Genomic DNA, 22,277 nt, shown 5'->3' with positions numbered 1-22,277 from the left:
CACAAGGGCACACACAGACACACTCATAAGGGCACACACATACACACAAGCACACACACACAGACACACTCACAAGCGCACACACAGACACACTCACAAGGTTACACACAGACACACTCACAAGGGCACACACAGACACACTCATAAGGGCACACACAGACACACAAGCACACACACACAGACACACTCACAAACTTACACACAGACACACTCACAAGGGCACACACAGACACACTCATAAGGGAACACACAGATACACTCACAAGGGCACCCACAGACACACTCACAAGGGCACACACAGACACACAAGCGCACACACAGACACACTCACAAGGGCACACATGGACACACTCAAAGCACACACACAGACACACTCATAAGGTCACACACAGACACACTCATAAGGGCACACACAGACACACTCACAAGGGCACACACAGACACACTTACAAGCTCACACAGACACACTCACAAGCACACACACAGACACACTCACAAGGGCACACACAGACACACTCACAAGGGCACACACAGACACACTCATAAGGGCACACGCAGACACACAAGCACACACACACAGATACACTCACAAGGTCACACACAGACACACTCACAAGGGCACACACAGACACACTCACAAGGGCACACACAGACACACTCACAAGTGCACACACAGACACACAAGCACACACACACAGACACACTCGCAAGCTTACACACAGACACACTCACAAGGGCACACACAGATACACTCACAAGGGCACACACAGACACACTCACAAGGGCACACACAGACACACTCACAAGGGCACACACAGACACACTCAAAGCACACACACAGACACACTCATAAGGTCACACACAGACACGCTCATAAGGGCACACACAGACACACTCACAAGCGCACACACAGACACACTCACAAGGGCACACACAGACACGCTCACAAGGGCACACACAGACCCACTCACAAGGGCACACACAGACACACTCACAAGGGCACACACAGACACACTCACAAGGGCACACACAGACACACTCACAAGGGCACACACAGACACACTCACAAGGGCACACACAGACACACTCACAAGGGCACACACAGACCCACTCACAAGGGCACACACAGACCCACTCACAAGGGCACACACAGACCCACTCATAAGGGCACACACAGACCCACTCACAAGGGCACACACAGACACACTCACAAGGGCAAACATAGCAGGTCATTTGGGATATAGGCTTAGCCCTCTCATCTCTTCACACGTGATTGTACCCCCCAGCAAGCCAATAAACAACACGGCACGTCACCACTCGCTGTGTTGGCAAAGTCATTGAGAGGACAGAGTGTAGTTCAGAAGGCTTTGGCTCAGGTGTCAGCCAACTTCTGCCAGGTGTACCAGCAGGTCCTTGGACCAGGATGTAGTTGTAGCCCTGTATCTTAATTAAACACTAACGACCTGAGAATTTCTGCTAGGGCACAAAGGGGTGGTGCAAAAAAGTGATGGAGAAGGCGAGAAATGGACGGAGAGGGCAGCAAGGCCTCGTTGCCGGTCCCCCGCATTCAGCGCATATGCTCTCTCACCGTGCACTTCCCGTGCAGTCGGCCGAGAACGTCAGTGATTCCCCGTGACAAAACGCATGCTGCTGCAACCCCGAGGTCACTTTCGTGCAAATCTTTCTTAGCAAGCATCGTAGTAGTTGGGTAGCATGGGTTTCGAGCATCACTAGTAAGGATAAAGCGTAGTAGTTGGGTAGCGTGGGTTTCGAGCATCACTAGTAAGGATAAAGAGAAGTAGTTGGGTAGAGTGGGTTTCAAGCATCACTAGTAAGGATTAAGAGCTAAAATGTCAGTCTAGTCTGGTGCAATGTCGTTTGTTGTGATTTTTTAAATTTGGCCAATTACAGCACACCCCTACTTGGCCTCAAAATGGCTGTGGTGTGGGGATCAATGGAAGTCTTCAGCATGAACGACTTGGCACCTGTTAGACTGCTATTCTTTAGAGAAGCCATGTGACAGGGTTTACACTGTCACATGGTCGGCTGGAATCAAGCTGCTTATCCTTTTAGAATATTTAGAATGTATAAACATGCCTGTATACAGTTGCGTTGGCAACATAGCCATTTAATCCTCCCATGACTTGCCAAATGTGGCACATGCCACAACATGAAAGTAGGCCTTTTAAGAGCACTGTCATTATCAGCATAATAGCTGTTTAATGCCTCGTGTTAAAATAATTTCAGTGATTTGGCCATTTAAAGCAGCTTTATACATCTGTAGTTCTTCTCCTTTGGAAGAAGTGAGAACTTTCCTTAACAAAACAGAGTATGTGTTATAATGTTCTGTACTGAAGAACAATTTCCCTCTTTTGATAGTTTTTTCAAGGTAATGAATGTTTTATGATCTTCAAGAAATCCAGATTTTATCCAGACTGGTCTGTGGTTTGATGATATTGAGTTTCAGGACCAATAAACAAGTAACTGCCAAAATAAAGAACCTAATAGGGCTTTGGACCACCACCAGCTTCCAGAACAGCTTCAATATGCATAGATTCTAGAAGTGTCTGGAACTTGATTGGTGGGATGCAACACCATTCTTCCACGAGACATTCCATCATTTGGTGTTTTGTTGATGGTGGCGGAAAATGCTGACTCAGGCGCTGCTCCAGCGTGCAATTGGGTTGAGATCTGGTGACTGAGACACACACACACACAAACACAGGCCGTGTCCGAATACTCATACTTGCGTCCGAAATAGTAGGCCGTTTGAGTATTTGAAAAAAACAATTTTATAGTATCTCAAAGTGCATCAAAAGCAAAAAATAAACAGGCAATACATCATCATGAGTAGCCTATCTATAGCTACTCATCTATAGCTGGCTAGATCAACCAATAGAGACCAAGTCTTTGAGTGCATACATCCTCCAAAGATGGAGAGTGAGGGCTTACAGGCTATCCTTTCCGGTTCATATGTGAAGCCATAACTGATGGTGCATTGAAGACAACAGGGAACTCAACAAACAAAAAAATTGCTCCGACTGAGAAAAATAGTTTTGAATGGTCAGCCAACTCAGAATTACAAGTCAAACTCGGGTGTCATCCTAGAGCTCTGACTTCTCCAACCTGAAGATCACAAAGTCAGGATTTTTCCCAGTGTGAGCTCATTTTGTTTACGAATTCCCAGTTGTCTTGAAAGTACCAAAAGTAATATGTTTCGGCCATGACATACTTCATTTTTACAATACAGTATGTGCTAAATTGTATGTAGTGTAATTAGTACACGGTATGCAGTTTAAGTAAATAGTAGGCAAGCCAGATTTCGGCCACAGCCACACACCCTTTAAACCCCCTTTGTTGCTTTGAGACCCCTCTTTTAAAGGCACTGTGATCTCTTCTTCTAGCCATGATAACCAAAATAATGAGCAACTGGGTATTTTTACGCATGGCTCAAAGCATGATGGAATGTTTAAATTGCTTAATTAACTCAGGAACCACACCTAATTAACTCAGGAAGCATCTACTTTCAATATACTTCGTAACCGTCATTTACTCAAGTGTTTCCTTTACTTTGGCAGTTACTTGTAGCATAGTATGCTAGCTAGCGCACTACAAAAGTACTTATATTGGCTGTTCTGACTTGTAATACAGCCAATGTATGCTGAATGGCAATTGTTGATTTGAATACATTCGCACATCATAGTTGATACAAAGGCTCAAATGTGTAGAATTTGAGGTAATTTTCAGTGCAACATTATTGCTAATCTCAATAAAACTGATTCAACAGTTTCCAGTGCACAGAAACTGCTAGGAGCTTTCACAGTGATGAAATAGAGAATGTTTCATGCACAGCACGCAACTGAATGACCCCATTTTTGGATTACATCTACATACTGTACTCTGAGTAACCAATAGTCAAATGCATTCATTCATGCTCAATTTGTATGTAATTCTGTATTATGTTTCATGTTTTGTGTGGACCCCAGGAAGAGTAGCTGGGGATCCTAATAAAATACCAAAAGCTAAATTACTGCAGATAAAACTCAACTCTAGTCGCTTGTCTGCGTATGCTATAACTTCCAGGGCATACCCTCTACCAGTATCTACATTCGTATGTACATTTGTATCTGTGATGGTGCAGGCAGACACACACACACACACACACACACACACTCAGAGGCTGAGGGGGAGGGGGGAAAGAAACAACAACAACCAGGATCATTTTTTCCAACAAAATAGGGGAAGAAAAACCAAAATGACACAACAGTGAGGCGAACAAGGTTGTTAGTGTCTGAGGGCTGAGGGGTTGTTGGCTGTGACCTCACGAAGCAGCACTCAGGGCTCCCTCACTAATACGACATGACACTCTAAACCAGCTCTATTTTTACTCCCCTCAAAACTCCAGCTCATCCGCCAGTTGCTGTTGCTTTTTTTTCTTATTTGTTTTCATTCAACGTTAACGGTACGGGGCTTCAGGCTTTTTAACCCCCCTCTCTCTCACACACACACACACACACACACACACACACACACACACACGCACGCACGCACGCACGCACGCACGCACACACATGCACACGCACAGAACCAAGCCCCTGTGGGTGTAAGATGCTGTACACTCTGTGCAGCTCTACCTCCATGTCATTGTAGGTTTACCTGACAGGTTGGCTGGTTTAGGGATGATGCTGTTAAAGCTACTGGTTCCTTTCATGGTATATAATACACAGCCAACGGCACAGGGATTAACACAGGGGGAGAGGTGTCTCACCTTAATTCGTCCCTTGGCAGCAGAATAGCATACAAGTGACTCCAGAAAGGGACACAATGTCTTGTATAACTTGCCTAAATGCGTACATTTAATTAAAACAGAGAGGTTGGGTGAGGTTCAAAGCTATTGAGGTGATATGAGGGGGGTAACTCAGTGAATTTTATTAATCTGTGCTCTTCTATTCCAGCATATTTTACAGCCACATTATGATGGAGTCTATTACACTGCTATTACAATGTGTACAATGTAATTACCTGGAATCTCACTTGTCTTTACAGCATGATTAAGTAGGGAGGAGATGCTTGTGCAGCAGGTCCTTACAGATTTTCATTGTTGTTGTTTTGTTTGTTTTAACTTGGTTTAGGGGTTTGGCCACTGGATAACAGAGCTCTTACTGTATCTGAACAAAGGAGGACATTGTTGAGGTCTCTGGGGGTACCAGGTAGATATTCCGATCCATATAACTCATTGTGGACCCACAGGTTGAGTGGATACCATGTCAAAGGAAAATATTAAAGGTATTTGTAAGGTATTTTGACCTCTATACCACTAACCACATTCTTCTCTCTCTCTACCCCACCTTTGTCTCCTCCTCTTTCTCGCAGCAGATACGGCAGCAAGAGACTACTACAAGGGCTACCCCATGGTGGACTACTCCCGCCATCACTCCTCGCCCCCCACCTTCCAGCCCATCGCCTTTCACAAGGACAAGCCCTTCCTGCCCCCTCCAGACATCCACGCCCCACTGGCCATAACCATCAACACTGCCCAGCTCCCCAAGCCCAAGATCTCCAAGACTAACACCCACCCGCTAACCTCCAGCTCGGCCTTCAAAGTCTGGGACCCCAGTAAGGGCCATGTCCAGCATCCAACGGCCTCCCACATCGGGCAGGCACTGCAGCAGCATCCGCAGCATCCGCAGCATCCGCAGCATCTGCAGCATCCGCAGCATCCGCAACATCAACAACATCAACAGCAGTTACATCAACAGCCCAACAGCCGCCGGCAGGCCTACTCCAACAAGCGGAAGTTCAGCATTGAGACGCTCCCAGAACTCTTCTCCCAGCCCCTGGGCTATGGACAGTCGCCCCACATGCACCCCAAAAACAAGGGGCTGCCCACCAACAGCAAGACAGAGGTCACAGTCTGAGCATGAACGTTTGGAGAGTATGAGAGCAAGAAAAGAGTCTATAGGACTGGGAGTAAAGCCTGGGAGCGAGAGCTTTTTGTACGAATCAATGTCGTGTTGATGGCTGGGGGGACGAACAGGAACAAGCAATCTTCTTTTGCTATTTTAATTGCTGGTTTTCTTCGTTATTGATAATGTAACACCTCGCTCTCTCTAGACCTGGTTCCCCTCAATTCTCTGTCCCAGCATCCTCCCTGTTTTGTTTTGGTCAATCTCCTCTTTGCTCCCCCTGGCACCACTACTCTACAAATCCCTACCCCCCCACACACTTACACACTCTCCTACTGTTTGCAGCCTGTCAGAGTGGTACACATGGTAAAGCACCCCCAGGACCCTGAACAACAGCAGTGACAATGCCATTGTCTTGTCAGCTCCCATCACCCTCCATCCAGAACAGAGTGAGATACCATTCTGGGAAATCTGTACCAGCGAAAGAGAGGGAGAGGAAGAGAGAGAAACAGCGGGAAAGGAGGTGCTTGTTTATTCATCCTGAATGTAAGGGATGAGGAACTAAGCCGGACAGAGGTTTGGTGCGGCAAGCACCTCCTGTTCGTCACCTGCTGGAGAAGAGCCCTGAAGCTTCAGACCCCCTGGTCGTCACCTGCTGGAGAAGAGCCCTGAAGCTTCAGACCCCCTGGTCGTCACCTGCTGGAGAAGAGCCCTGAAGCTTCAGACCCCCTGGTCGTCAAAACTGGGGAATCTCACACAGTGGTTGTGTCTGGAGACTCCCTGGGGATCGTCAGCGTCCACGTCTCTCAGCGATGTGTTGTTTGTTGTTGTCTTAATCGGTGACGCATGCATCGGAAAGGGCAAACAGCACAGGTATCAGCAAGGTCACCACAGTCGTGTTAAATGGTACCGTCTGTGTTAGTGAATCTTCAGCGGAGGCCAGACGCAAATCGCAAGGGACAATAGGCGCCTGCAAGAGGGCAGGACAGGTCACCGTGTCTGTCCCGGGTAATATGGTGCCAAAGGCAATGCAAGGGTGGAAAGTTGTAGGTGTGAAGTAAAGGTCATTGCTTTTTTATTTTATCTTAGCTTTGGCTTGCTGTTGAAGAATTTATCCAAACATGAATGCACAAAAGTCAGGAAGGAAGAAAAATCATACACAGAGTATTTTATTCAAGTATGTCTTCCAGACTGGCAGCAATTCATGTGATGCATGCATATATTATTGTAATATTAAAATAGGCTTTAATATGATAATTTTGTTGAATGCAGGTGTATGGTTCATCTATATGTATAATGAGTCACTTTAAATGCAGCTGGGTTGAAGCTAGTGGCTAAACATAGACATTACAGTAAGTCTTTCCCAACCAAATAGTCAAGCTACAGGAGAGCAAGCAGCTCCTCTTGGCTCGTTATCATTTTACACTTGACCGCAAGGTACAATATTTGCATGGAAATCTGATACGTCTAAGTTCACACAAGCGCCGTCCTTCACCGTACGTTTCAGTGGACTCTCCTGCAATTTAGCCCAAGCCTCAAGCTTAATGTATTATCTTAAGTAAACAGGTTACGCCGCAGTGCATACCTACGTCCAGCGTATTCCAGACAGGTGGAACCGTATCAACGGATGGCAGCCAGTCAGTCATGTTTACTAGAGTCATTCACCATTTGCTGCTAGCTCCTCCCCACCAACCAGCTTCCAGCCTGTTCCTGAGCTCCACCAGACCCCCTTTCCTCTGCTCTCCCTTTCCCCAGTGGGGTTGACTTACGGTGGGAGCCTCCAGCATCCAACCCCTGCATGGTCTTCCAAGCTGTTCCCAGCCATGGGACACCCTGCCTCCTCACAGGGGGTGCAGCCATAACTAATGATACCCAATCCCCAGCATGGCAGGCCCTCACACACTCTCACACACTAGGCATGCATGGAATGGAGCAGGGATTTCACACTGTTAAATGATTTGGAGATTCATTCAGCTGCTATTGTCAAGCCATTCTGTGTTACGGACAGACACCAAGTGGTTTCACTGTAGCCTTTGTAGCAGCACAATATGGAATATAATACATTTGAATTGATTTAAACTACGTGCAGCCGGTGGAGTCATTCATGTTGGAATTGGCTGTTGGAGACAATTACATTTATGGGTTTATGCTTATGTTACATTTCATTGGGGATTTGATTTATCTGCCCACGGTTCATACTTTAAAGCTGTTATGTAATCTACATAAGACCCACTTGGAGTTGTTGTTGTTTTTATGATATGGTTGAATAAAGTAAATCAGAAATAGAGAAGTGTTGGGATATGCACAGTACATGTATAAATATGCATCATGCCCATCTGCACTCATAGCTACCATATGCAGCATGCACAGTCACCATTTAGCTTTCTCTAACTTCAGTTCGTAAATGAGGGGGGGGGGGGGGGGGTTACTCACAATGATTCTTAGCTTAACAGCCCAGCCATATAAAGTATTCTATGGACTCTCTCCTTTATCATTCAGGATGCATTAGTGGTTGTGAACAAGCAATGGATGTGTGCAAGTAACAAGCAATATGTTCTGTCTGCAAAGCAATAAGTACCCATCTATCCGCTATCCATGAGTCCTTTAAATGTGGGGAGCTGAGGTGGAAGCAGAGCTGCATAGACCCAGATTTTTTGTTGTTGTTGCAATCTCAGGCTCTTCTGAAAGATATTTAGGACTATTTTCTCAGAAACCAGACCACTGAGCTTTTTTTTAATTCTCTCTTCTCTCTCCTCCTGCGCTTCTCCGGCAGAGGAAGTTGCATTAGCGAATCAGAACTCTTGAGAACCCTATCCACTCAGAAAAAAAGCTTCATTAGCTCTCCATGACCTTTTACTATTGGACGGATTCAAATGTTATTTTACAGACACAATTCCAGCAAGGCCATACTAAAGAAAACACAAACCTACAAGCAGTTATCAGGGCTGGCCTGCAAGAGTGGACACCTCTGAAACCCCATCTGAGCTCTACAGGCTGCAGGCACTAGGATAGTGTTGCTAATGCTAGCTGAACGATGCTGACGTTGTGACACATGGATCCTTCAGGCTCCAGGGAGTCTCCATGAGGAGGGTGAGCCTCTGTGAGGCCTCAAGGACAAACACAGCCTGGGGCCAAGCTGACAGCTAGCGAGGCACCAGGATGTCGCCAGGCTAGCGCCTTGGCTTGCCTCCTATAGTGGAATGAAGCACTGTAATTGGCTGAGATTCCACCTTAATATCCCTCTTCTTCCCATCCTAGTCCTGAGCGAATGTTGACGCGCAGGTATATCTGACTCACGGGAGACAAACACTGCTGACTGTCCTAAATAGTGACACCCTCCATGAGTATCATATACCCGGTGAAGGGCCTTTTTGGCCCACAGGTATGCCAGTCTTTTTGCCGCAGGCCTCCGTACAGTGAATCCTACACCAATACTGTCACAGTAAGCCCACTGGTTTTGGATTGCCTCAGTCTGTGTTGGACAGTCAAAAGTGAATTAAAGCTGTCGAAGGCTTACTGGCCAAAAGTTTTGCCTCAGTTTCTCAACACTGGACGATGTAAATAATACACCACAGCAGGACAGAGGAGCCATGTATATCTCACAGTCACCCATTCTGTGGTTGTAGGTGCTGGACCAAAACAATTCTTATCAGGAGAAATTGAGTACACGTAACTGATAGCACACAGTGGGAATGTCAGACTGTGGACCATCAGCTTAGTGTGCATACTCATTCTCTTCTGATTACACTGTATATACGGCACCCTAAAAGAGCTGAATGACTGTTCTTTGTAAAACTTCCTTAAACGCAACTATTCTACAACAGGTTATCTGAATGCAACCTGGTAGACATACTTGGGTTTCATCCTTAGCAATATATTGTGTATGATTTTTTTGGTACTGTATTTGGATTGGAAGTTCTATCAAAAAAGTAGCGTTTGACTGATGAGAGATGAAGTGCTTTCAGATTCAGAACTGGCCACGCACTTCTTCCCAACAGAAAACGTCCCGTGTTTGAAGCTTGTGCTTTTTCAGATACTATGTATGGTACATGCACTCATGTATTCATGTGCTTTGGCAACACATTAGTTAACAATGACGATTGACGATTTTGATTCCTGTGCAGCTTATATCTGCAAATCATGTGTTGTTCCATACTTTTGGTAGTAGACTACCTTTGATTGCTCTGTACTTGTGTATATATATTGTACCACTTGTCTGCTTTAAAAATTGTTAAATACTTGGTTCATATAAGGGCTTTTTATAGACTTAAACAAGAAAAACACATCTTTCTCTTGTTTTGCGTTGAGTGGAGAGCTACCAGTGTTTGGGTCACCCAGATTGCGGTGTCCAAATTAATTTTTTCTGACATCTCCGATTTGGCTGAGTCTGTTTCTCTGGGTTGTTAGCTGGCAGTAGCGTTTCAGACCCCTGGAGTATGTGAAGTAATCTGAAAATATGCGAGGTTAAGGAGCGAAGGCCTACTCGTTGTATCAGCTAAAAGTCCCCCCTTCCCCCTACTCCACTCCGTAAAGCAGGGCAAATACTGGTACTCTTTTTAATCTTAACCTTACGAGGGGGCCCAGTATCAGCAAGATTTCATTACCATTAAGCCACCATACCAACCTCTTCCTCAGCATCATGAAACAGTATCAGTGGGTGCGTAAACTCTTTAGACAAGGAAGAAAACATAGGGAGGATTTTAATTGACGTCCTTAACCAAGCATCTATCAAGTACCGTTGCAATGCCTGTAGACTTGGTCAATAAAATAGTCCAATTATAAATCTAAAATTGGATTGTTGTAAATGAAATTGTCATCTAATTTGATTTATATTCAAGGTCCATGGCTTTTAAATGAATCCAAAAATTGGTTTGGACACCTCTTAATATGCCCATGCTGTCTAGATAGAATGGAGATACAAGGTAAATAAGGTGCTGGAACATTGCATGTTTTGACCAGAAATGATATTAATTTAGCTGACGGGCCTGTACTAATTATACTGCCCTGACATCTAAAAATAATCCTTGTTGTTGCAGGTGTTCTTATGTTCTCTGTTTACATGTGGTTTTGATTATGCAGTTCTTTATTCATAGTTAAAGGCCACGAGAAATGGAGCTAAAAATGTATATTTAATGTTTAGAAAAACATGTAGGCCTACATGATGTGAATAAATGTGTACACACGAACACACATGCATTCAGTACAGTACACACTGACACAGCAAGACAAATGAAAAGCATATTTTATGTTAATTTGGTGGCTATCATTCACATTGTATAAGGAAGACAGGCACTGTCAACAGAAGAAAAAAAATGGAAGTCCAACCCTTTGGTCTGGGCATGTTCTCCATGAGTTCAGCATTTATCTGGGCATCCCTTTCTCCTAGTGCCCTGCATTGTTTTGTTCTGCCACCACATCGCCACAGAGACCCAGGCCAGCTGTCACTGATGTTTGACTTCATTTATATGTCTCCAGGGTCTGGACTGACTCCATCTGAGAGAGCAAAGAGCCAAACGCCACAAACCACATCCCCCTCTCGCAACCTCCCACTCCAGTAGTGGACAACCTGAGGCAATGTCCTGAATTAGGAATGTTAAATGTTCAGGTTAAAAGACTGAAATACATAGCAGCATACTCCTGTTATAGAGCATTAATATAACTACACTAAAGGTTTACAGGATGTTGCATTTGGGCAGCAGATCAGTTGATTGGAAGGAGCTCATTGGAACAATCCTAAAACAGAAGACATTGATATGAGGGAAATTAAAAACCCCTCCCACCCAACCTTAACGCTTCAGTTCTATGCAGATTCAATCGGTCTCAAAGACACCGTCATAGCATCAATAGGGTCCTTTCATTCCCTAGCTGTTTACTTACATTTTAAAAGAGGTTATCATTGATGATGACGACGATTATGATGAAGATTGTTTCCGTTTTTACAGCACTAATTAAAATCATTTTTGAGGAAGAGTTAAGGTCAAACTTATTGTCTGGCTTTTTAACCATCTCTTTTTAGAGGAAACCTTACTAAGTGTTCTTTGTATAAACTTGATAAAAAATTAAAATGGTCAGAGAAACCTTGTGTCTGGGCATGTTTGTGTGAGTGTGTCTGTCAGACAGGGAGTAAAAAAAAGAGCGAAAGAGGCCGCCTTATAGCTATTCCTAAACCAATATTGTGGTATAGTCCAAACGGTACATATGTAACCGATGTGAAATGGCTAGCTAGTTAGTGGGGTGCGCGCTTATAGCGTTTCAATCGGTGACATCACTCGCTCTGAGACCTTGAAGTAGTTGTTCCCCTTGCTCTGCAAGGGCCGCAGCTTTTGTGGAGCGATGGGTAATGATGCTTCGAGGGTGGCTGTTGTCGATGTGTGCAGAGGGTCCCTAGTTCGAGCCCAGGTAGGGGCAAGGAGAGGGACGGAAGCTATACTGTTACACATAGTAGCTTAATGCTCTCAAACATTTTTACTAGCAGCTGACATTGTGTAGACCAACCTGGTCTCGGAGCAGTTCATATTATTCTGTGCGTTAACCCGAGACACACCGTATTCATTTGTGGATGTCCATCATCCATTTCATATGAAATGTTACGAATTACAATCTGTATGATATGTTACAAATTACAATATGTTACGAATTTGAAAAATGTACAATATGTTACGGTTTTGAAAAATGTATGATATGTTACTGACCAACTGGCAGGTGTGTGCTCGGTCCCCTCCTGTACTCCCTGTTCACCCACGATTGCATGGCCAGGTACGACTCCAACACCATCATTAAGTTTACAGACGACACAACAGTGGTAGGCCTGATCAACGACGAGACAGCCTATAGGGAGGAGGTCAGAGACCTGGCCAGGTGGTGCCAGAATAACAACCTATCCCTCAACGTAACCAAGACAAAGGAGATGATTGTGGACTACAGGAAAAGGAGGACCGAGCACGCCCCCATTCTCATCGACGGGGCTGTAGTGGAGCAGGTTGAGAGCTTCAAGTTTCTTGGTGTCCACATCAACAACAAACTAGAATGGTCCAAACACACCAAGACAGTCGTGAAGAGGGCACGACAAAGCCTATTCCCCCTCAGGAAACGAAAAAGATTTAGCATGGGTCCTGAGATCCTCAAAAGGTTCTACAGCTGCAACATCGAGAGCATCCTGACTGGTTGCATCACTGCCTGGTATGGCAATTGCTCGGCCTCTGACCGCAAGGCACTACAGAGGGTAGTGCATAGGGCCCAGTACATCACTGGGGCTAAACCGCCTGCCATCCAGGACCTCTACACCAGGCGGTTTCAGAGGGAGGCCCTAAAAATTGTCAAAGACCCCCAGCCATCCCAGTCATAGACGGTTCTCTCTACTACCGCATGGCAAGCGCTACCGGAGTGCCAAGTCTAGGACAAAAAGGCTTCTCAACAGTTTTTACCCCCAAGCCATAAGACTCCTGAACAGGTAATCAAATGGCTACCCGGACTATCTGCATTGTGTGCCCCCCCCCAACCCCTCTTTTACGCTGCTGCTACTCTGTTTATCATTTATGAATAGTCACTTTAACTACACATTCATGTACATACTACCTCAACTGGGCCGACCAACCAGTGCTCCTGCACATTGGTTAACCGGGCTATCTGCATTGTGTCCCGCCACCCACCACACCCTCTTTTACGCTACTGCTAGTCTCTGTTCATCATATATGCATAGTCACTTTAACCATATCTACATACTACCTCAATCAGCCTGACTAACCAGTGTCTGTATGTAGCCTCGCTACTTTAATAGCCTCGCTACTGTATATAGCTATTGTTCACCTAACATCTTTTTTTGCACTATTGGTTAGAGCCTGTAAGTAAGCATTTCATTGTAAGCTCTACACCTGATGTATTCGGTGCACGTGACAAATAAAATTTGATTTGATTCCAATTTGTTGTGGCTAACGTTAGCTAGCTAAAGTTCGCTAGGCTAGGGGTTCAAATCAAATTTGATTTGTCACATGCGCCGAATACAACACATAGACCTTACAGTGAAATGCTTACTTACAAGCCTGTAACCAACAATGCAGTTAAGAAAAATACGTGTTAAGTAAAAAATAGATAAGTAAAAAATATGAAATAAAAGTAATAAATAATTAAAGAGCAGCAGTAAAATAACAATAGCGAGGTTATATGCAGAGGGTACTGGTACAGAGTCAAAGGGCGGGGGCACCAGTTAGTCAGGGTAATTGAGGCAATATGTACATGTAGGTAGAGTTAAAGTGACTACGCATAGATAATAAACAGAGAATAGCAGCAGCGTAAGGGGGGGGGGGGGGCAATGCAAATAGTCTGGGTTAGGAGTTAGGTTAAAGGGTTAAGGTTAGTGAAAGGGTTTGCTAACATGCTAAATAGTTGCAAAGTATCTCAAAAGTAGTAAGTAGTTTCAAATGAGCTAAAATGCTAAAGTTATCCATGATGAGAATCAAACACGTAACCTTTGGGTTGCTAGACGGTCGCATTGTTGCTAGACGGTCGCATTATCCCACCCATCCACCCGGATGGACCATCCACCCTTCGTCCTTTTGTTTCTTGTCTTATGCAAACATACCAAAATCAACAAATCATACCAATTTCAGTCACCAGGCTTTACATTTATTATGTTACCCCTAGTTTGTGAGACCAGGCTGTGTAGATAAGGGAGACCATGAACACAAAAGGGACTGCAGTCAATAATGAAGGAAATGAATAAATCATAAAGCTATGGGAGGAAAAGAAAGAGCAAGAATAAGACAGCACGGGACAATGAAAGGAGCAGAACGAATGGAAGTGGGGAAAAAAGGAGAGTGATGTTTCCAGAAGGAAAGACGGAAGCAGAACTGGAGGAATTGAACATGAGAGAGACAGAGAAAGACAGACAGCACTAAATTAAAAGAGACAAGAGCGACAGCAAAACCAGAGAGAGCTGACTAAGAGAGAGATAAGCCCACCACATGAAGAACCAGCATTGTGATTGTAATACTGCTGATTGATTGTTAATTGTGCGGCAAGAATGGGGGGCCTTGAGGGGTGGCTGAGCCTGAGGGGAGGGAGCAGAATAGGGGGTTTGAGACAGGCAACAGTCTGGCACAACAGTAAGGGGTGATTGGACTGCAGTCGGAGGATATCGAGCCTTTCAAACCTCCCTCTCGACACATGCTCTCTCTTGCACGCACACACACACACACACACACACACACACACACCCACGCCCACACACTCTGCAGGCCAGCGACAGCTCCATCAATCTCATTGGCTCAGTGTCTGCACACAGCAGCTGTCAGTGCACAGGCAGGGAGGTCCCAGGCTGCAACGACAGGCTTAAGAAAAGGGAGAGAGAGGGAAGTGTGTGGATGGAAAACATGGAGGACGAAGAGAAATAGATAAGAGCAGACACGGGTCACGCAACTGACATATGCAGGCGCCGTGCTCTGAGTGGCGCGGTGGTCCTGTAATGGTCTGTGGACGGCTGGACACCCTGTCAATCTGGAGAGGGGCATTGACAGCGACCTCAGTATATTAGATGGATGGGCTCCATCGATCTTCCCATCCACCGTTTCATAAACTCAATTAAATTCGAGCACTCCTGAAGAGCTGCATAGTCCCCCTGCACTGCTATTCAGGCACCCTTTGCTTGAAGGTCACATCACACCCTGGTGGCCAGAAGAGGTAACGCAGGAAAGAAAAAAGCATTTGGTTCCCTTCCAAGTCTGTACTGTACCTCTGTCAATCAACTCAATTTGCAGCTCTACCTCTACAGGACTCTTTTATCCCCAATAATGTCAACCGGATGATTGTCATTTGTCAAATGAATTCCAGAGAAATTGCTTCAATCCCCCAACAATGGCAGGTAGGTACCCCCACCACTTCATAAGACACAAGTGACCCTAATCAATATGTATGGTTTAAGAGCGGTGATCTGTGATGGAGTAGTGAGTGGGGTTGGGCAGCCCATAAAACCTGATGGACTATTTCAGAGCAGAAAATGAATTAAATGCGGAGGAATTCATTGCGATTGGATGCACCCGGAATGACTTAAGTGGGATGGGAGGAGGCATGATGTGGGTGGGTGGGGGCGGCGGGGGGTCTCGAGTGACGTTTTCAATTAGTTGCCAGAAATAAAGTATCTTACTCAATACTCAGAGACCTGCACACTATTGTTTCAGCTTCAATTACAGTCAGGAATAAAGTATCTTACTCAATACTCAGAGACCTGCACACTGTTTCAGCTTCAATTACAGTCAGGAATAAAGTAGCAAGAGGAACTGGAAAGACGGGACACTTCTTCACTGAGAAAATAAAAGCTGGAAAATTCATTGGGGTTCCAGATTGGTTAGTTAAATGAAAGGGGCAATATGGGAGGGGCTAGAGGAGAACTAGAAAGCTTTCAAAGAATCCTTTAATGGTTCCTTAAAATGTTTGGGGGGGGAAAATATGAACTGCTTATTGAAAGAGTTCAGTTTTGACAAGTGTCCAGAAGCCCCTTGGATCTTCATTGAAGAGGTAAGGGAAGAGGACGATGGCTGCTGTGACTGAGTCCTCAAAACTGAACTCTTTCAATAAGCAGTTCATATTCCCCCCCCCCAAACATTTTAAGGAACCATTAAAGGATTCTTTGAAAGCTTTCTAGTTCTCCTCTAGCCCCTCCCATATTGTCCCTTTCCTGTAAGGACTCAGTCACAGCAGCATTAAATAAAATAATGTATACAAAGATGATACATGTGATCTACATAACATGTGGAAAACCAATACCAATTGTATATACTTTTGTGTTTCTCCTCGTCAGTATACCTGCAGACACACAGACAAAAAGTGAGCACATGAAAGTGGGCAGTTGCAAAGCAGGGTCTATATCTATGGGCTAGTTGTAATACAGTAGTTTGGTCATTCTAGGGCAGGGATCATCAACTAGATTCAGCTGCAGACCAATTTTTTCTTGAGCGGATGGTCAGGGGGCTGGAACATATTTACAAATATTTCACAAAACAGATGTAATCATTTCAAACCTTGCATACATTTGTATATGAACACATACTGTATATCTCTTATGCATGGGAATTCTTCGGAACTGACTTCCAAAATTAAAATAACTTGAAGCCGATTTGCTCGTGTTTTTAGTCTTTTATGTCCAACAATAAAACAATTATATATTGTACTTTATTTTGCTCAGAAAATTTGGGGGGCCAAATAAAATCACCCACTGGTCAAATTCGGGACAAGGGCCGCCAGTTGGAGAAACGTGCTCTAGGGGGATTCTGGTGCTAAATGATTACTTCACAGTATCCGCTTTTTGAAAATGTTCATCTTCAACCCTCATTCCATGCTGTGGCCCCCAAACATCCACACTGTAAACCACAATTTATCAAATTTAATCAATTACTTTTCAAAAAAAAAAGGGAAAATACATAATAAAATGTCCAAATCATGAAGAAGCCCAACCAGTTTCCCTCCCCAGAGCAATCCCCAAATCCCTCAAGTTTTGACAACTTAAAATGGAGCATTTCAGAATCCCTAATACAGCAGATCGGGGCTGACTGGTCTACAATCCCTCTACCATGGAGGGTTTTCCATTCAACAACACCAGTCAGGCCACCATGAGGGCAAAGTCAAAGAGGAGGATATACTGGACAGAAACTGCCTGTCCGCCCCCACCACAAACACACACACAGGAGAAGTGAGAGAGAAGCATATCTTGAATGTATGTTTATGGTGATATGCAACAAACCATGAAAAGGATAATACATTCAAACAAGCAAGCGATGCTCAAAATTGAGCATGTGGGCATGTGTGTGTGCAGTGTTGTATGATTGTGAGTCTGAGGCCATGCAAATGCAGGCTGTATCACATTCGGCCGTGATCGGGAGTCCCATAGGGCGGCACACAATTGGCCCAGCGTCATCCGGGTTTGGCCGGGGTAGGCCGTCATTGTAAATAAGAATTGGTTCTTAACTGACTTGCCTAGTTAAATAAAGGTTAAATAAAATAAAAAATGGGTATTCTAACTCCGGATACAGAGTTCACACTGTTGACAGAATTTGTCACAGTAAACTGTGTACTTCGTAGTGCTCCATTGCCTAAAATGGAGTCAAGTCCAAAAAAAAGAACTGTGCATTATAATACATTTTCAGTGTCTAAATTGGTATATTACAGCAAGAATTTATAGGGAGGACTTTATAAAAAAATTGTTTGGCAAAGGTACTGATACAGTACATAATAATAATAATACAGTCCTGATGTTAAGGGGCACCCAAAATAATAACACAACATTCGTGATTCACCAATGCAGCTCCTGGTTCAGTAGGCATCACTATAATTGATGGAGTGGACTACAGCATACACGAAACAAGTCATCTCTGCATACTTAATTGCTTATATAGGTTAAAATGAAACAAACATTTCCATCTTTGCAATCTCTTAACCATAACTTACTTTAGCTACAGTACTGGCTGACATAGTTCTGCGTGTCTATGAAATGAACCTACGTCCAAGGAGATAAAGTACGCTACGTAGCAGCAATACCTCCGTTAAAAAAAAGCAGGTTCTCATTTTTATCAATTATATAAAATCCTATCACGTCTGTCATGATGTTCTAGAGCAATATCATTAAAGCTAAGAGAGTAAGACCACGTGTTCTAAAACATGAAATCATGTTTCCTGGCATTTTCAAATATATTCCAAAATACACCCCATATTATGGGCAAAAATACATTCTAGTCAAATATCACTGTCTGTGTGTCTCTCCTCTGTACCAGGCTCCTCCTGCAGTTCTCCTACTCAGCCAGAGCTGCGCTCACCAGCCTGCTACACTGGAGCCATGGTCTGACTCCTGCATGCATTCATGCTAACAAATAGCTACTTGATTCTCCTTCACCTTGGCTTCCCTGATCATCTCCTCTAAAGTTCTCCTGAAAATAAGTAGGTTGTGGTTTTTTAACCCTAAAGCTGCTAGACAGACGTGATTATCGTCTTGTTCTCACATTACTGGTTCAACATTGTTACAATATCTCCATACTATTACTTATACTACTAAGGGCAATAATAAACAGACAATAGTCTAGATGGGTAGCTACGGTAAGCTGCTGACAGGCTCAGATAAAGGAGCATCATCAACTACGGTCCACAGGGTTTGTTAACAAAGGTATTACTGTATAAGCTACGTGTGTAAGAGGGCCTGCCTTATAGAACGTAAGCGTACACATAAGAATTCTATCAAAGTGTTATTCAGTAAGAGGGACTGAGTTCAGAGTGCAGTAGAGCCAGTGTGTTTTTGAGTCGTTGTACCATACGTTGAGAAAAGAGAGAAAGAGTCTGACAACGTAACATCAGCATCCATCCGTGTGGATGACACTGTAAGACTGTCCAGGGCTATAAGCAGGAGTCCCAGTGAAGCTGCAGGTCTGAACTGTCCAGAAAGTCTGCTGAGAAGACGCTGGGGGGCGTGTGGGGGCCCAGGGGACCCAGTGGGGCGAGCCCTGCAATCTCGTTGCTCGCCCCTCCCATGGTGATATCCAGCCAATCCATGCTGTCCAGGGCATGGTCTCCGAAGTCCAGGCCAGGGGGGTTGGCCGTGTAGCCCGACAGCTCATAGGTGTCCATGGGCGAGGATGTGTGGTCCAGGATGCTGGGTGTGCTCAGCATTTGACTGTGAAGGTCGTCAATCAGGGTCAGGGGCCCGCCAGGCTCTACCCCCAGGAGGGGTTTGCCCGTGGTGCTCTCCAGGAAGTCCTCCAGACGTCCACTTCCTGTGTTGCTTACGTCCTGGTCAACGGTGGCTGGCGCCTGCAGCTCCTCCTCCTCCCCTGGGCCCGGCTTGGGGGTCTCGGGTTCGGGGGGGGTGGGGGGCGAGAAGTGGAGTTGCAGCTGGAGAGGGGAGGGGGCCTGAGAGTGGGAAGGGGAAGGGGTGTTGGGGCGCAATCGCGCCAGGGAAGGGTCGGGCGCTGGTTTGAAGGTGGCTGAGATTTCTGGGAGAGGAGGAGAGAGAAGAAATGTCAACCAGTAGGAGACAAATATTGAATCAGGAAACCAGGAGGAGCTCTCCTTCTCTATCGGCATTCAACACTCACCTCCTGTCTGAATCAGGATGTCGAAGAGGTCGTCCATATGCTTGGTGGATCCATTATCCTGGGAGCAAGACACAGGGAGAATAGTAAGTCCTGACACAGCCACTGAGTTGAGAGGTGAATACAGAAGAGCAAGAGTCTCGGCATGGTTGTCCATAATGAGACCTCTGAGACACAAACATAGAAACAGAGAGACAACCAGGCGGCGTGGGTTACCTTGTCATCCGGTGGGTTAGGGGAGGGCGTCTGTTTGGGAGAAGGAGGGCTGAACAGGGGTTCGTGGTCAAGACCTGGACTCAAATCCTCCTGATGGAAATACAACAATGTTCTCATGTCTTAAAAATGTATACTATTAACTTGTCCCTTTAGAGAATTGCAACTACAGTACAAGTTTTAACAAGTTCACAATTACCGTTTGAGCTGGAGGAGAGGGGGAGGCGTCTTTTTCAGAAGGGGAGGAGTCATCATTGGGGAAGAAAGGCTGGAGATTGGGTGGGGCAGAGAAGGAGAGTGCGACCCCTGGGGAGTGATTGGTTGACACCTGCAGCCCCGCCTTCTGTCCCTAAGCAAAATAAATCTTAATTAGCTGAGATTCAAATGAGCTGAAAGCTTCATTCTGAGTTTAAAACATAAATCACAAAGATGAGGAATATCATTACAGTAATTACCAGAATAATAATCACTATTACATTAGTTATCAGCTCTTATATATCAAGGATGATATCAGTGTATTACAGGGTTTACATCATTAATTCACATAACACAGACGATTATTGGAGTCACCGAGGCAATTCTGAATGACTCTAATGGGACATTAGCAACAAGCCAGTCACCACCATAATTGAGGCTCCATTGACCGCTGTTCAACGGACAACCTACATGTCAGGCTTTTAGAACCTTTCCCTTACCTTTCTGGTTGGCTGTTCCACGAGGCCTGGTTGAGTTTTCGGTTTTGATTGGGTGTCACTGCTGGACAACTGAAGAGGGGATTGGCTGGGCAGCTTGGTGGGAGTTGACTGCAGTCTCTGGTTAGACCAAGGAGAGAAAAGGTGTGAGAACGAAAAGTAAGCAGCACAAGGAGTCCCTAAACAAAAACATTAGGTTTGAGTGAAAGAGGGATTTAAATGTTTGCCTGCAGTATGATGCGATTGGTTGCTTTGCCCTGTGGAGTGCCTTGTGGCGTTTCACTCCCTTGGCTCTCGGCACAGTGATTGGTCAGTGCGATGAGGAAATGGTTGCCGTTGCTGTCTGTCACCAGGGTAGGTGTGGAGTGTGTCTTGAGGAGATCCAAGGGGAAGGAAGTGGTGGAGCGCGACTGCTGATTGAGGAACATCTGAGACACCTGGAAGAGACCAAAGGCAATAGTCAGTGAGAGACAAAACACAAGGTGACACACTGACTATTTTGACTGGGATCACATTTGTTTTGCCGTCACTGTCTGCAGCTCTTGTTGTGACTAGCCGTTGAGTTGTTTTGACTGCCACTGACCTGTTGTGACTTCAGCTGTTGTTGTGCCTGCAATATCTGCTGATGTTGATGCTTTGAATGTAACAGCTGTTGGTTCTTTGATTGTATCTGCTGTTGTTGTTGGGACAGCAGCTGTTGCTGCTGCTTGAGCTGTTGCTTGTGGGACTTCTTCTTCCTCTGCTGTGAGCGGTGTTTCTGCAGATTCTGCTGGTTCTGCTGTAGGAGCAGCTGCTGCAGGGCCTGCTGTTGTGCCAGCTGCAGTGCGTTGATCTGCTGCATCTGCTGCAGCTTCAGCTGCTCCAGCTGCGACCGCTGCTGCGCCTGGATCTGCTCCAGCTGCACCTGCTGAGGTGGGGCTTCCAAGGACAGCTTCACAGCCTCTTCCACATCCCCGACCTCCTGCTTGATGGTCATCTTGGTGACCTCCATGTGGCACTGGGAAGGGGTCGGGGAGCGGGCAATGGGGCAAAATGTGGAGGGGATGCTGGGGATGTCTGGGGGCTCTTCCTTCACCCTGACAAGGCCCAGGGGTTCTGGGGGGGCGTCCCGGCCCCCTCTATTGCCCTGTTCCAGCTGGACGCGCAGGGTCTCCACCAGCCGCTGTTTCTGCCTTAGCATACACGTCAGCTCCTCGATCTGCTTGTCCTTCTCCTGCAGCATCTGGTCCTTGTTCACAGACGGGGGTGCTACTTGCAGGCGTTTCTGCAGAGCAGCCATGGAGAACTGGCAGGCTGTTGGGGCCGAGCCACTCAACTCCTCTTTGATAGTGCCAAGGTGCTGGGGGGAGGGATGGAGGCTTAGCTGGGTGAGGGGAGAGCTTACCTATTTGGAAAGAGAA

General features: G+C 45.5%; 2 protein-coding genes across 8 annotated transcripts in view; one reads left to right on the top strand and one right to left on the bottom strand.

Annotated features, from left to right (window-relative positions):
• LOC115171281 (protein shisa-8) overlaps window positions 1–6,292 on the top strand; it is a 92,858-nt gene extending 86,566 nt beyond the window's left edge. Inside the window, exons 4-5 of one of the 2 annotated variants that reach the window (XM_029727944.1) lie at window positions 5,133–5,210; window positions 5,377–6,292. In XM_029727944.1, coding sequence (XP_029583804.1) covers window positions 5,133–5,210; window positions 5,377–5,918 — 620 coding nt within the window. In that variant the 3' untranslated portion in view covers window positions 5,919–6,292. Of the gene's footprint in view, window positions 1–5,132; window positions 5,211–5,373 lie in introns of both variants that reach the window. The other variant, XM_029727943.1, reaches the window with a different exon arrangement.
• A 10,737-nt stretch (window positions 6,293–17,029) lies between these two features.
• The window catches only part of LOC115171280 (myocardin-related transcription factor A-like), a 47,843-nt gene continuing 42,595 nt past the window's right edge, over window positions 17,030–22,277 (bottom strand). For all 6 annotated transcript variants that reach the window (XM_029727937.1, XM_029727936.1, XM_029727939.1 and 3 more), the window contains 7 exons: window positions 21,461–22,261; window positions 21,105–21,314; window positions 20,881–20,997; window positions 20,385–20,534; window positions 20,189–20,278; window positions 19,976–20,033; window positions 17,030–19,873 (listed from right to left, as the gene is read on the bottom strand). In XM_029727937.1, the coding sequence (XP_029583797.1) occupies window positions 19,278–19,873; window positions 19,976–20,033; window positions 20,189–20,278; window positions 20,385–20,534; window positions 20,881–20,997; window positions 21,105–21,314; window positions 21,461–22,261 (2,022 nt within the window). In that variant the 3' untranslated portion in view covers window positions 17,030–19,277. The remainder of the gene's footprint in view (window positions 19,874–19,975; window positions 20,034–20,188; window positions 20,279–20,384; window positions 20,535–20,880; window positions 20,998–21,104; window positions 21,315–21,460; window positions 22,262–22,277) is intronic.

This window comes from Salmo trutta, chromosome 32 (assembly GCF_901001165.1).
Source record: "Salmo trutta chromosome 32, fSalTru1.1, whole genome shotgun sequence".
Classification (NCBI taxonomy): Eukaryota; Metazoa; Chordata; class Actinopteri; order Salmoniformes; family Salmonidae; genus Salmo; species Salmo trutta.
This window is presented reverse-complemented; position numbering and strand designations above follow the sequence as displayed.